At 45.8% G+C, this 16120-nt stretch overlaps 1 protein-coding gene across 1 annotated transcript in view; it reads left to right on the forward strand.

Annotated features, from left to right (window-relative positions):
- The window catches only part of LOC110285182 (O-acyltransferase like protein), a 52299-nt gene extending 41998 nt beyond the window's left edge, over nt 1-10301 (forward strand). Inside the window, exons 11-15 of the mRNA XM_021151162.2 lie at nt 1824-1937; nt 4693-4825; nt 7439-7625; nt 9669-9811; nt 10117-10301. Coding sequence (XP_021006821.1) covers nt 1824-1937; nt 4693-4825; nt 7439-7625; nt 9669-9811; nt 10117-10242 — 703 coding nt within the window. The 3' untranslated portion in view covers nt 10243-10301. The remainder of the gene's footprint in view (nt 1-1823; nt 1938-4692; nt 4826-7438; nt 7626-9668; nt 9812-10116) is intronic.
- The last annotated feature ends 5819 nt before the right edge of the window (nt 10302-16120 follow it).

The following is a 16120-nucleotide window of genomic DNA, read 5'->3' on the forward strand; positions in this document are numbered from 1 at the left end:
TCATGATGCACACACCTGACAGTTTCCGGGATTTATATTCCATTTTTTTTTTATGGTTGGGTATCTAGACGGTGCCCAATTTTTTCACGGTTATAAATGGCCCTGTGATGACTGCCTTTGAACACTACCTTTCCTTGTAGCTGTTTCCACAGGGTACATATTTCCACAGGGACATATTTCTACGTGGAATTACCAGGTCAAAGGGCGGCAGTGATTCCTTAGAGCTTGTTACCTGCCGGGAGATTGCTCCTTGGAAAGCAGGGTGTAATTTACAGTGCCCCCAGCAATGTATCAATGTACCTGCTGCCCCACGGCTTGTATTTATCGCCTTAATTTTGTTAGCTTTAGAAACACTTTACAGTCTCAATAATTCACAGGGAGATTTATAGTGTGCTATTATTTTTTTTAGAAAGGCATTTATTGTTCTTTCTCGTTAAAATATGTGTTCCATTTAGGGAACATTAGAATTAAGAAAAAGGAAAATATTCACGCTAGTCCATCACTCATGGCAAACTCGGTACAATGTTAAGGCTCTGGAGCTGCCTTTGTGATCCTTTTTTTTTTTTCTTGCCTAGTGTTTTAAAGATGAAAGCATGCTTGCCTCTCCACATCTTTTAAAAATAGTATTTAAACCCACATTTTACTATATTATTTTACTAACTGTGAACAAAATTGTAATGTCTGCCTCACATCCGATTTCCTGAATGAAGTATAATTGACAGGTGCCTTCTCCCATTGCAATATACTTAGATTATTTCCAGTCTTATGCTTTCATAAATAACTCCCCACGAATACTTTTGTGACAACCACTGGTTGCCAACTTCTGGGTTTCTTCAGAATGCACATTCTAGGGGGAAATTAGTGGGTCAAAGGGCACACATGTCTTACAGCCCTTGAACGCAATGGGAAACTACTTTAAAAACAAACAAAAAAACCCCAAACACAAGAGTGTCCCACATTTCTGAGCCATGGCAGATCTTCACAGCCCTGATTCTGCCTGGTTCTCCTCTGAGTCTCCAGATCAGAGTGCCTGACTTAGAGACTGTGTTCTCAGACCTTTTCCTTGTCACAGAATCCCACAGTACGAGAGCTGGGATTTCTTTATGTGCCACCTCAGAGTGTACAGGAATTAGTGTGTGTAAACACCAATGGAACAGAAGATACTGGAGAAATACCTCTTTTTCCTACACTCCTCAGAGAGTTCTGAGGCATATTACATAAAGCTATAGAACGTTCTGGAAGAATTGAGTGCTGGCCACCTCAACAGCTGATCTTGTATTGGCTCTCCCTTCCTTCCCCTCTCCCACACTGTCACATAAGCCTCCCACAGTTAGACATTTCTCTCAGGTTTGGCTTATGCTAGCAAGGAGAGCTGGGTTCTCCTCCCGTCTCTATTGTCCCTCCCCTTCCCTGGAGTGGGTAGCTATGTCCAATCTGCGTCCCATCCTTCCTTAAACAAATCATTTCTCTCCTTAGTCAACCACCACTGATGTCCTTATAGTATTCTATAGAGGGCAGGCGATGTTCCCAGGAACGGTATTCCTGGGAACCATGGTGTAAGCTTTGGGGGGAGAGCAGACAAGGGCACTGCTAGTATCCCCGTTTAGAAGAGGAACTCGACTTTTAAGTTCCTGTCCACAGTCTCACTGTTGGTCATTGGTCAAGGTCAGGCAGTCCAGGAACTCCTAGCCCACCCAGTTTTTCCTGCTGGGTTGAAGTCCTCACTTCCTCTCTTGAAAGCAAGGCCCTGGGATTGTGGCGGCTCATTTGTACTGTGATGGAGACAACTGAAAGGCGGTCCTTCTCTGCCCTCTCTTCTGCAGAAGTAAACGTGTCCTCGTCCTCCTCGGGGGCCTGCTGTTCCTGGCGTCTTCCACGGCCACCACTCTGCTCACCTTGGCTTATAAACTTCCAGTGGCATCTCCAGCAGCAGCCAGGTAACAGGGTTCCAGCTTGGTCCTCTCTGTCCCTTGCCTGCCTTCGTCAGGGTCAGGATATCTAAGGGGGGATTGCAGAATGACGTCAGGCTGCTTGCCCTGTGCCTATCAAATTATGGAAAAACTGGGTTAGACACCTTTGATCTGGACGGAAGTTCCAAATTTCCCAGCCTTTCATTTTGCAGAGGATTCAGTTGGGGAGAACAAAAACGCATCTGCTCAATAAAATGTTTCTCGGAGGACGGGAGCGCCCCCATGTGGCTGAAGTAGTGTAGATACCAGATACCTTGCGGGAAGGAGAACCTGAACCCATAAGAAAGTTCCGGTTACTTCAAGGTCACACAGCACCTAAGAGGTGGCATAGGTGTTATTTGAACCTAGGATCTAAGTCTCTACACTCTTTTTACCTCCACAATAAGCTACTTACAATTCTGCCACAGAACTCAGTGTGCTAACACAGGAGCTAGACTCTTCTCAAGTCAGGAGTCAGCACTGCAGAGGTGAAACTCGGGTAAGCCAGTTGATCACCCAGTCTCGTCCAAAAGCCACTGGACTCCAACCACTTATTCGCTGACTGCAGACCAGCCACACGGTCTCTCCCAAGCCATTGCTGCTGTTGTTCTCCGGGTATAGAAGGATCTTCCCTTAGCATCTAAGATCCCACAGGGTTGCCTCCTACACTTCTCTCAGATGTTGGTGGAAATATGACATTTTCCAAAGCAGCCTCCACTGACCTCTAACAAAGTCAGCCCGAGGGGCTCAGCGAAGATAGCTCAGCCAGTTCTTGCAAATGCAAGCACAGGGACCCCATGTGTGTACTCCAAAACTCCCATTAAAAAAAAAAATGGAGCATTGTGGTGGGTACTTGGAATCTCAGTGCTGTGGCGGTGGAGACAGTAGATCCTGGAGCTTGCTGGCCAGCCAGCCTCACCTACTTGGTGATTTCTAGGCCAATAAAAGACCAACTCTTAAATAAACAAATAACAGCAGCAGCAGCAGCAGCAGCAACAACAACAACATGGCTCAACATGGCTCAGAGAGTAAGGTGCTTGCTATAAACCTGAGGACCTAAGTTTAATCCTGGGACTTACCCACACGATGTGAGGAGAGAAGAGATTCCTGCAAGCTTGTTGACTGACCCCCATATCTGCATTGTGGTGAATACATATGAACACACACACACACACACACACACACACGCACATGCACTCGCGCACGCACACCATGGCCCAGAATGAGACTTATGTAGTTGGTTTGTATTTGTGAGTGAATTCACTGCAAGCCTCATGCCTTGGAGAGCATCAAGCCCTTTTCCATGTCCTGTCATCTGCTTTGATGGGTGTTCTGATGACAGGAGGCAGCTTTCTTATGCTTAGTCTCATGGTTCTTAGCCCTAGCTGCTCATTAAGGCTCATTAAGGTCCCTTGGGGAGAATTTATTTATTGGGACTTTTTTTGGATACATACACACATGTATATGCATATGTATATATGTGCATGTATATATGTGCATATATATGTATATGTATGTATAGGAGACAGTGTTCATCCTGTAGCTCAGGTTGGCCTCAAATGCACTGAGCAATGCAGGCTGGCCTTGAACTCACAATCCTTTCGGCTCAATTTCCCAACTGCTGGCATTAGAGGCATGTGTCTCTACTGCAGCTTTCAGGTCCAAGAGAGGCTTCTCGTCCTGACCTAAGTTGTGCTAATTGAATTAGATTTTCTGGTGCTAGTGCTCAAGGAAATGACTTTTATAAGAGCTCCTAGCCAGAGCTGAAGAACCACTGACTAATCTTCCAGCAAGTTCACCACCTCTGATAATCTCTGTGTGGGCATTGTGGAGCCTCAGCTGAGTCAATCTTCCAGCCTCAGTGGGAAACAGTGAAAAGTTCCCAGCAGGCATTCTCAAGCTACTCTCTTTTTGGAGCGCCAGGGAGCTTTGACGATTCTCAACCCTGGGTCCCATGTCCAGATTCTGATTTGGTGGGCCTGGGAGCCACCTGGACATTTGTGTGTAGGCAGTACTTCTCAAACTTGAAGGACACTGGTCACTTGGAGGGTCTTATCCTCCAAGTGGATCCACCATCCAATGGAGGCATGCCCACTGCTGACCTCCTCCTCTTCAGTGTTCCCAGAGAAGGCAGGAGTTTGACTCCCTAACACATTCTCAGGTCTGTTGCTATTGATGTCAGAGGACATAGTTGGGAATGACAGCATTTAATAGTGTTGTCTTCCTCCTCCTCTTCCTCCTCATTACCTTCTCCTCCTCGCCTTCCTCCTCCTTTTTATTGAGACAGGGTCTCTTTATGCAGCCTGTCCTGGAACTAATTATATAGACCAGGCTGGCTCAGAATTCACAAAGATCCACCTGTCCGTGCTTCCCAAGTGCTGGGATTAAAAGTGTATACCACCATTCCCTGGCTTTCCAGTGTCTCTGGCTTGTTTGGAACTCCTCTTTTCTCACAGTCTCTTCTACATTCCTAGAGGTAGTGGGTCAGCCACCATGAATGAGTATTTAAAACAAATGAAGTCATCCTATGTCCTTGAGATCTGGGTACGGAGCCCAAGGGAATTTAGAATTTAAACAAACCAGCTGTGACCCAGGGGCCTGGGGTCTAGGGTCTAGCCAGTCATTGTGTGTGGATCATTATTGGGAAATCTAATCCATTTGTGGATTACCCCAGAGGAATTCCCTTTTTCTTCATCCAGTCAAAGCCGAGCCTTTGCCTTGCTTTCTTCTTCTTGTTTTTCAGTGAAAATGGGACTGCGCTCTATTTCTCAGAGTATTACACCAAGCCCTACTGCCGCTGTGGCCCGTTCCTTGTGGGCCTCTTCCTGAGCATGTTCATGCATTCAGACCGCCCTACAGACATTCTCAAAACGACGGTATGTTGTCCCCTTGTCGCCCTGCAAGGGCACGTGGCTGGCGGGGATCGCTGTGGCCTCTCTGGCTTGGGTCTTCCACGCCAAATGCAGGCGGAGCCAGGCTGCTGGATTGGTTACTGTGCTGCCATATGTTGTGTGTCCACACTAAAGCTCGAGGAGGACGCTTTTCCTAGCCTTAGTCCCATCCTCATTTCTCAAGTGCATGAAGACTCCACTTGAACTATTGGGACACAGCTGTTGCCTCCCAGGCCTCTACTGGCCTGACCTTCAAAGGCCTTGGCTTTGCCATAGACATTTCATAGTAGAGGCCTTCCTCTGAGGGAAATCTTACATCACTCATAGTAATATCCAGGAATAGGATTTTCTGGGTGAGGCGGTATATATCTGTAACCCCAGCACTCCGGAGGACAGAAAGATTGCTGGCTCCAGCCTGGGGAGACAAAATGAGAATCTATCTATCTATCTATCTATCTATCTATCTATATATATATTTAAAAGATTTATTTATTATTATATCTAAGTATACTGTAGCTGTCTCCAGGCACACCAGAAGAGGGCATCAGATCTCATTACAGGTGGTTGTGAGCCACCATGTAGTTGCTGGGATTTGAACTCATGGCCTTCAGAAGAGCAGTGCTCTTAATCGCTGAGCCATCTCTCTGAGAATATATATATATATATATATATATATATATATATATATATATATTTAAAAATTACCCTAACAAACAAGCAAGCAAACAAAAAGATTCATCAGGACAAGTGGCTATATGAAAGAGCATATCTATTCCACATTGGCGTTTTAGTGTTCTGGACATGTATTATCTGGCTGTAGATTTTAACCCAGCACCATCAAAGAGATTCCTGAACACAGCCCAGGTCACACGAGGCTCCAGGGAGAACGGGGTGTTAACAAAGGGCAGAAGGTAAGATGAAGAAGAAACATTGAGAAGCCACATCAAGGGCCAGTGTCGCGGTCGGGGATGTGGAGCTAGGGACACAGACAGACAGAGCTAGAGAAGCAACTCAGTTGGGAAAATAAGGATTCTGGTTCCTACTGGAGGAGGCCGAGCATGCAGTGGCTGGAAGAGATGAGACAGGAAGGGCCCCGTGAGCAGACAGGCAGGCCAGGAATGGGGGACAGCATAGGCTCAGATGTGTTTCTAGACCCGTTGACACCAGAGAATCAGCAGAGGGCAAAGGGCTTAGGCTGACTTGCTGGCAAGTCCCTGTCAGTTCTCTTTCTTTCCACGCAGCCCAAACTAGGGCAAGATTATTGAGCTCCAAGTAGATCCCATAGTCAAGATGGTAGACAGCCTCTTACCTCAGCATAGCCGTCATGGTCGATAGCCTCTTACCTCAGCATAGCCGTCATGGTCGCTCAACAACCTGAGCACAGAGAAACAGGAAGATAAGTCTGGGTTGAAGGGATGCAGGGATGAAGGGATGCAGGGATGAAGGGATGCAGGGATGAAGGGATGCAGGGATGAAGGGATGCAGGGATGAAGGGATGCAGGGATGCAGGGATGAAGGGATGCAGGGATGAAGGGATGCAGGGATGAAGGGATGCAGGGATGAAGGGATGCAGGGATGAAGGGATGCAGCCTAAGATCCAAGACTTAACCCAAGCCAAGACTTAACTCACATGTGTTCTTGGAGCTGGACGTTGCTCTCTCTTCCCACTCCTCAAGGTGCCTCTTCCCTTATACTGAGGCATCTTCTTTGATTAAAGGACAGAGTGGGGCATCAGGAGTGGAGGGACTGTTGGGAAAGAAAGCTTCCTTCTGACTGATTATAGATTTGTGAGAAATTGCAAAAACAAAACAAAACAAGTGTGAGATGTGCTTTTGCCAGGCTTTGCCTCAGGTACCGTGCCAAGGGAACTATGACACATTATCGTCCCCGGGGAACTGACATCACTCAACCCATGGACCTTAGACTGCCAGTTTCCCCTGTGTGTTTTTGTATGCATGTGTGTTGCTCTGAGAGTTGCTATCCTGGGTAGAAATTTGTACATGTCATCACAATCAAGGAGCAGGGCTCTTCCATCACCACAAGCCCTTAAATGCTTGACCCACAATCCTCCCTGTTTTCCTATGAGGCTTATTAAAAATGAAATGTGCAAGAGTAGCGGAGTGACTGTTGGGAATGGGAAGGTGTCCAGAGGGAGGGGAGATGAGATATGTGTGCATTAGTAGGGAACAAATATGATCTAAGCATGTTAGTTCACACATCCAAGTGTCAGAATGGCCTAACGTCCATTGAACATGCACAGTCACTCAGTAAGTAGGCTATCATTTTGCAAAAGGACACTTTGAGTTTTGAGGTAGGGTCTCTACCTCTCTCTCCGTAGCTCAGCTGGCCTTGAACTCTCAGTTCTGCCTCAGTCTCTGGAGGAACAGGATTACAGGCCTCATCTCATCCCGTTATACCACACACCCTTCACCCGAATTGTTGCTAAGCCCTGCCTGCCACTAAGCTGGTCCTTTGGTCAAATCTGTAGTGACTGAGGTTTACACATAGTGATCTGAAGTGACAGAAAGGGTACCAGGGAGCATGTGCCAAAAGGACTCAGTGACTCATGAGTTGTGAACTACCTCTTGTTCCCCTCAGGTGCAGGCCACGCTGGGCTGGACTTTGTCTCTGCTGACCCTGTTTGCAGTTGTTGCCCTGGCTTATGTGCTGGACGATACCTCTCCAACCTCTTCCGTAGCTGCTGCCATCTACCAGGCCCTCCATCGTACCCTGTGGGCAGCAGCTGTGGGATGGGTCATCTTTGCCTGTCAGGAAGGCTATGGAGGTAGGAGGGGGCCACTGGCTTTGTTCTTGGGCCCACACCCTGTTCCAGAGGGTGACAAAGTTAAAATACAAGGTGTGTACCCAGAGGTAGGGATGAGTAATTGATACCAACCCAGAAAGAGCAGTCTGTCTCTATTCTTGGCGGGGAAATCACTCTTATATATTACTTTTAATTTTTTTATTAGGTATTTTCCTCATTTACATTTCCAATGCTATCCAAAAAGTCCCCCATACCCACTCCCCCTACTTTTAATTTTTATGTTGGTTTATGCACTAAGGTAGTAGATCCTGAAAGACAAGGTTTGGACCTTGTCTTAGTCAGGGTTTCTATGCCTGCACAAACATCATGACCAAGAAGCAAGTTGGGGAGGAAAGGGTTTATTCAACTTACACTTCCACATTGCTGTTCATCATCAAAGGAAGTCAGGACTGGAAGTCAAGCAGGTCAGGAAGCAGGAGCTGATACAGAGGCCATGGAGAGATGTTACTTACTGGCTTACTTCCCCTGGCTTGCTCAGCCTGCTCTCTTATAGAACCCAAGACTATCAGCCCAGGGATGGCACCACCCACAAGGGACCCTCCCACCCTTGATCACTAATTGAGAAAATGCCTTTACAGCTGGATCTCATGAAGGCATTTCTTCAAGGGAGGCTCCTTTCTCTGTGATAACTCCAGCCTGTGTCAAGTTGACACACAAAACCAGCCAGTACAGGCCTCTCCAGGAAAGGTAGTTTAGAGGCTAGACAAGAACTCTGAAAAATAGTGAGAAAATGATATAATGTCGTCGTAACTGAGAACAGGGTTCCTGGTCACAGCCACCTCAGGCCTTGGTGTCCATCTGAGGGGAAGGTCCTAGTCACTAAGACCCCTTCCATAACCAGGGAGAATATCTTTTGTGCTGCTGGCTTTTGATGTGCAGAGGGGCAGGCAGATGAAGGGCACATATAGAAAGAAAGGAATTTTCTCCTGATTACAGATCTGTTCCAGACTTCTGACAGTTTCCTTTCTTTCTCTATTTGGTCTGAATGAGGTAAAGAGGTATCGCCAAACACCACTCAGGCACCAAACAGAAAAATCTATTTCCAAACTTCCTTGGATCCTTAAAGCCCTGGAACAGAGCCCAGGAGGAAGTAAGACAGCTGTGTACTCTAGGGGCCTCCCTGGATGAGTTTAGAGTTCGGATGGGGATGAAAACACTCAGCCTCAGCCAAGGTGGTCCTGGCCACCTCTGCCGACAGATCACGTGTATTCCAAGTTTCCTGGAAGCAGTCACCAAAGGGCCACCAGGTACTAGCAGTGGTCCAGGGCTGGGCTGAGGGTCTCCAGGTTCATTGACATAATTGCATAGGTGTGTTCATGCATTTGTTTTGTGTCAGACAATGTTCTATATATTTAGCATATCCAGCAATAAATAGATAAGAAGGAATTCTCTTCTTGCAAGGCCTTGTAATAGGGTGGTGGCCAGAAAGAGGCTAGGAAATAGCTGTCAGAGACAGAATAGGTGCTGGAGAGATGACTCAGTGCTTAAGGGTTTGTCAACGCTGCCTACGTGCCTAAGTTTGGTCCTAGCACCCATGTTGGGCAGCTCACAACCATCTCCAGCTCTAGCTTCAGGAGGTCCAGCACTTTCTTTTGGCCTCCAAGGGACACATGCACATGGGTATACACACACACACACACACACACACACACACACACACACTTTTTTTTTTTTTTTTGGTTTTTTCGAGACAGGGTTTCTCTTTATAGCTCTGGCTGTCCTGGAGCTCACTTTGTAGACCAGGCTGGCCTCGAANTTGGTTTTTTCGAGACAGGGTTTCTCTTTATAGCTCTGGCTGTCCTGGAGCTCACTTTGTAGACCAGGCTGGCCTCGAACTCAGAAATCCGCCTGTCTCTGCCTCCCGAGTGCTGGGATTAAAGGCGTGCGCCACCACGCCCGGCTACACACACACTTTTAAAAAGAGAATCCCTGCCCCGTGTCAGGTAGCATCAGGGAACCAGAGGCAGGCCTGTGACTGTGTGACTCTGCACTTCTTCCTGTCAGGTCCTGTGAAACGCATGCTTTCTTGGGGCATCTGGAGTCTCCCGGCCAGCATAAGCTATGCTTGCTACCTCGTACACCCCATTGTCATCATTCTCTATAATGGACTGCAGGAGACCCTTATTCACTACACGGACACCAACATGGTAAGCAGGGGCCTGGCCCTTGGTCTTATCCTGGCTCCACCACTTGCTCTTCTTGAGCACAGCTGACTTTGTTAGAAGCTGGCTGGCTTTGCATTGCTCTTTTCTAAAGCTGTTCTTCTCTCTGGTTTAGCTGAAGGGGAGTGGGGGGCAGGCTTTAGTCTAGGGCAAACTCTTTTAATGTTTGGGATCTTTTTTTTTTTTCTGCTCTGCTTCATGGTGTTAGGGTAACATATGCCCAGATCCAAACATGGGGGGGGGGTGTGAGGATCATGGAATATGCTGTCCACTGTGCCCTCTGTCCCCAGCTCTATCTTTTCTTCGGACACTGTGTGCTGACCTTCCTCAGTGGGCTGGCCCTGACCCTGTTCATCGAGCGACCATGGCAGGAACTGAAGTGGGGCCTGTGGGGATTAGAGCCTGCTAGGCCATGAGCATTCCAACTGAAACCTGAGAGAACCGTGCATGGGCCCTCTACTGGTGACAAACAGAGGCAGTGAACACTGTGGTTCTTGGAATGTGAATCTGATTTTGTGAACATTTACTGTGTACAATGTAGACAGATAACCTGTGTTCTCTAGAGAAAGCAATTCTATAATGAATATTTCAGTACTTGTACAATAATCTCTTTCTCTTGGCTTGGATTTGATTTTCTGTATCAGTAACTGACCATAGTGTTAAAGTATTAAAATGGAGACCATGCCCAAAGCATAAAAGGCACGCAGTCATGGTCTTTCTCCTACATGACCTTAGCTTTGCATGATTTGAAAAAAAAAAATGTTTAAAAAGATTTATTTATTATATATGATATAAACTACTTTAAATAGATTTGTATATTAAAGAAAACCAAAACAAACTCAACCAACCCATGGCAGCCAAAATTTTATATAACTAGGGACTCTCCAATGGGAAGAGGCCAAATAAACAGCTGTGGAGCTGTAACCAATCACGTTGGCTTGGCATTTATGCCTCCCTAATGAGTTAGTTCCCACCTGAAGTGCCTGGGCCACACAGGGGTTGGAGCTGCCCAGCAACAACTGGTGTTTGCTCAGATACACTGTAACCCTCCAAGATGCCTCAGCTGACACTTTAACATTAAGCTGTTACCTAATGTAGTACAGGTATCATAATTTAAGTCTTGAAGCTCATGAGGTTTATAACGCCGTTATTCTCATGAAAGTCACGTGACATAGCTTTCTATAACATGCTATAGTAGTCCCCGTACCTCCACGTGTTGCCTTTTTAGAGAGAATGATTTCCAGGGTCATTGAGGTCACTGAGGTAAGAGGCCCCAGCTGAATGACCAGTGTTCTGGTAAAAGGAGACACACACAGGGGCGATGAAATGCAGACACTGAATGAAGATGACCAACCATCTTCCATCTCAGGAAGGACCAAACACTTCGGGAAGCTGTGAGAAGCCTGTTTTAGAGCTCTAGAGAAGTGTGGTCCTACACACACACACACATACACACACACACACACACTTACACACCCACTCACACCCACTCATACACCCACCCTCACACACACACACATACACACTCACACCCTCACACACACCCACACACACTCTCTCTCTCACACATACACACACACTTTCACACACACTCACACACACTCATACACACACCCACACACCCTCACACACACACCCTCACACACACACTCTATCTCTCTCTCATACACACACACACACACACACACACACACACACACCCCATACGACATCTGGCTGCCAGCAGTGTTAGACAGACAGACATTTCTGTTGTTTTAAGCCACTTAGTTGTAGTATTTTGTTAGAGCATCCCTAGGAAGCTAGAGTGCTCCTCTTACTCTACATGGGGTACATCTCAGGAGTCCCCCCATGGATGGATGGCGGAAGCTGCAGACTATCAACCCCTGTGTGTCCTGATTTTCTGTATTCATTTATGCTTATGATAAAGTGTAACTTGTAAATTAGGCAAAGGAAGAAATAAACAACTACTAATAGTAAATAACTCACATTAGAATGGTTATAATATACTGTGTAACTTTGTAAGCAATATACTGCAATAAATGTTTTGCAACTGTGGCCCCTCCTCTCTTAAAAAAGCCTTTTGTACCGTCTTTTTGGCTGTATGAATTGCCAGCATCGCTATTCTTGAGCTTTGGGGTTGTTATTAACTATACTCGGGATACATAAACTCTGTGGCACTGAGATGTCCTGTCTATCTGTGACAGTCAGACCAAGGGGTGATCGGCCTTTGGGGAGGGTATGGGTGGAGACTTCATCATAAACTCATCTCGGGGAGGGAGTGAAAACAGGCATTGTTTTTGAAAGTTTCTTCTTAACATTGTATAACAGTGTATAACTGTGTAACTGTTTGGGAGACAAAAAAACACCAGGGAAAGGCAGACTTGGCAAACAAATAAACAACAAAACAAGACAAAACAAAACCCCAAGAGCGATGGAGTTACAAAGTGCACAGCTGTACATATTCTCTTTGTAAACATGGAAGGAAAACCATTGCCAGGCAGGCAGGCTAAACACACGAGATCCTCCAATAAGGCGTATAAGAATTCATCCTGGCCTTTTTCAAGCAGCGTGGGAACGAAGCACAACTTCCGAGGCCTGATCCCTCCCCTGGGCAGAATCCCGGCCTGCACTAGGGAAAAGTCAAACTTCACCTGAGCATTTCAGGCTCCCATTGTGATACAACCGCCAAACTGGCATTTAGGCTAACTGTGACCTTCAGCAAGTTCTTCCAGCGCCCCCTGGTGGGTTCGCAGGCATCTGAACCCTCAAACATTTCTTTTTCTAAATAGAGTTATTTTACAGTTTGTGGGGGTTGAGGTAGGGGCCCTTTCATGTCCCTTCCACTCCTATCAACTTTATGATCTCGTCTTTGTTTCTTTGTTTTTATTACAAACATATATATAGACCCCCCCCCCAAGACTATTTAGTGTTGCTCATATGAGTATGTTTTTAGGGCTGGCCACTTGGGATTGGATAATCTATCAGGGGGCTCGTTCCCTGAGAACACAGATTCTTCCTTTCTCGGCAGTCCTCAATTGCCTCTAGTCCTTCATATAGGAGTGGGGCTTTGTGAGATCTTCCCATTCATGACGGAAGGTGGTGTCACTGTGGTGGTCTTGGTTAGGTGTCCCGTATTGTCGAGATTTAGTGGGTGCCACTTCCCTGTTGTATAAAGACAATGCTGTCTTGCAGCAGAGAAACCTGAGACCTCACAGGAGCGCCCCAGGGCTGTGGGCATTGATGGGGTGACTGCCAATTTGGCTGGACTCCCTTGGGAAATGACTGACCTGCCAACATGGTCTGCAGCCCAATAGACAAATGCTTCTAGTTGCATAAGGCTCTAGATATAGGACCCGTGAGAATAGATTTCTAGTGCCTCCCACAGCGTTGTGAGACCTTTTTGATAAGAAAAAAGGGCAAAGGAAGTAATGTAGTTTCATAAACATAGGGGAGGAATAGAGAAACTGACTTTTGGATTTTTGTTTCTATATGGAAAAAGGGACTTTATAGAATGTTTGAAATTATTTGAACCCTAAAACAACTATTTTAAAGCATGTGCCATTTAGGAGACCATTACATTTTTAAAAATTGGTATTTGATGATAATTAAGGGCTTAACATTTTCTGCAATGATAGTATTGTGGTTATACTTATCTTAAAACTTTTATTTTTTTAAATACAAATTGAGGCATTTATGGCTAAAATTATATAATAAAATCTGGTTTCTGCCTATAAATTATACTACTGGAAAGAATTGTCCTAGAGGACTTTCTGTCAGCAGAATGGGCTACGTACCTGGTTTTTGAAGCTGGTCAGTGGTTTATGGAGCTTCATTATGCATTTTCTTCAGTTTTATATGTGTTTGCAATCTATGTCACCGTGGAAAAAAACCAATATATAGAATAGCACCTTCAAAGTAGAGGATCAATTTGTGGATGTGTCCACCGATTCTTCTAAGGTCTGAAATCTGTGTTTTATCACCATCTACCTAGCATCTATGGAGGAACACTGGTACCATGTGGACGATACTCTGTCTCAGGGTTTCCATGCCATTGAAGCTGGCTTACAGGCTCATAGGTGTAGTCCATTATCGTCTTGGGGGGAAGCACGTCAGCGTGCCGGCAGACATGGTGCTGGAGAAGTTGCTCAGAGTTCTACATCTGAATGGACAGGCAGTAGGAAAGGAACTGGCTTGAGATTCTGAGACCTCAAAGGCTTCCTCGAGCCAAGCCACACCTACTCCAACAAGGCCACACCTTCTGATAGTGCCATTCCTTATGGGCCAAGCATTCAAACACATGAGTCTATGGGGGGGGGGGCATTCCTTTTCAAACCACTACAGCTTCCAAAATCTGATGGTATCCCCACAGCATCTCAACCACCGTCTGTGAGCTAGCCTAGCTTGCTGCTGAGACTACAGAATCCGTTTAGAGTCCAATTACAGGTGCCACATACTGAAAAGGACTCTCGGCCTCATTCATCCTACCCACACTCCTTTGTGGCTCAAACGTATGTTCTAGTTTGCTTTCCGTTGCTGTAACAAACGCCATTACCAAAAGCAATTTGGGGAGCGAGTGGTTTATCTCTGCTTATGTTTCCAGGTAGCTGTCCATCACGGACAGAAGTCGGCACAAGTAGAGGCTTGAATAGAGGTAGGAACTATGGAAGGAAGCTGTCTAGGGGGTGGTACCACCCACAGTGGGCTGACACATTAATTAGCAAATAAGAAAAGTCCCCACAGACACACCCACAGCCGATCTGGTCTAGACCACTCCTTAGCTGAGTTTCTTTCCTCCCTAGCTGCATCAAGCTGACCATAAAAACCAAGGAGCATAAAGGATTTAGTAAAACTACACTTTTCACTTACTCAGATGCAGATTCATTGCCCTCGGGTGCAGTCAGCCTACAGGCATGGAGATAGAAATGGTACACGTGCTCTCTGCTTGCCCTCTGTTTCGTATTTCCTATGCTGTGAAAAGACTCCATGACTGAGGCGATTTATAAGAGAGACTGTTTAATTGGGATGATGGTTTCAGAGGGTTAGAGTCCCTGATGGTGAAGCAAAGGAGCAAAAGGGTTTATAGGACCCTTGTGGTCCCCAACTTGATGGACTATAACCCATTGCCAATCCTGCAAGCTTCATTTGGTGACAAGGGATGTGGCTCTGTTCCCTGCTATCTGGCTATTTCATTTAGATTTACTGGTTCTACTTCATTAAAGGTTATAGGCCTTTTAAAACTGTTTATCTTGATTTAACTCTGGTAGGTTGTGTGTGCTGAGAAAATTATCCATTACTTTTAGATTTTCCAGTTTGGTGTTCTATATGTTTTTAAAGTACCGCCTTATGATTTTTTTTTTTTTTTGGTGTCTGTTGTTATGTCCTATTTTTCATTTCTAATTTTGTTAATTTGGATATTCTTTCTCCACCTTTTGCTTAGTTTAGGTAAGGGTTTGCTGATTTTTTGTTTTGTTTTGTTTTTTGAGACAGGGTTTTTCTGGGTAGCCCTGTCAGTCCTGGAACTCACTGTGTAGACCAGGCTGGCCTCGAACTCAGAAACCCACCTGCCTCTGCCTCCCAAGTGCTGGGATTAAAGGCGTGCAGCACCACTGCCCTGAGGGTTTGTCAATCTTAATGATTTCCCCAAAGAACCAACTTTCTTTGTTTCATTGATTCTTTGTCTCTTTTGTTTGTTTGCTTGCTTGTTTCTGTTTTATTGATCTCAGTCCTGAGTTTGATTATCTCTTGCCCTCTATTCCTTTCTGGAGGTGATTTCTTCTTTTTGTTCTAGAACTTTCAGGTGTGTTCTTAAGTTGCTAGTGTGAGAGCTCTCTGTTATTTGTTTGTTTGTTTGTTTGTTTGAATGTAGGCACTCAGTGCTATGAACTGGCCCCAGAACCACCTTCATTGTGTCCTGGAAGTTTGGCTAGATTGCCTTTTCCTTTTCATTCTTTCTTTCTAGAAAGTCTTTACTTTCTTATTTTCTGTCTTGACTTTTTTAGTCAGTAGGGAGGTGTTCAGTTTCCATGAGTTTGTAGGCTTTCACTTGTTGCTGTTGCTGCTACTGCTGCTGCTGTTGCTGCTGCTGCTGTTGTTGTTGTTGCTGCTGCTGTTGCTGCTGCTGCTACTGCTGCTGCTGTTGTTGCTGCTGCTGTTGTTGTTGTTGCTGCTGTTGCTGCTGCTGCTGTTGTTGTTGTTGTTGCTGCTGCTGCTGTTGTTGCTGTTGCTGCTGCTGCTGTTGTTGTTGTTGTTGCTGCTGCTGCTGTTGTTGTTGTTGTTGCTGCTGCTGTTGCTGCT

This window comes from Mus caroli, chromosome 18 (assembly GCF_900094665.2).
Source record: "Mus caroli chromosome 18, CAROLI_EIJ_v1.1, whole genome shotgun sequence".
Taxonomy (NCBI): domain Eukaryota; kingdom Metazoa; phylum Chordata; class Mammalia; order Rodentia; family Muridae; genus Mus; species Mus caroli.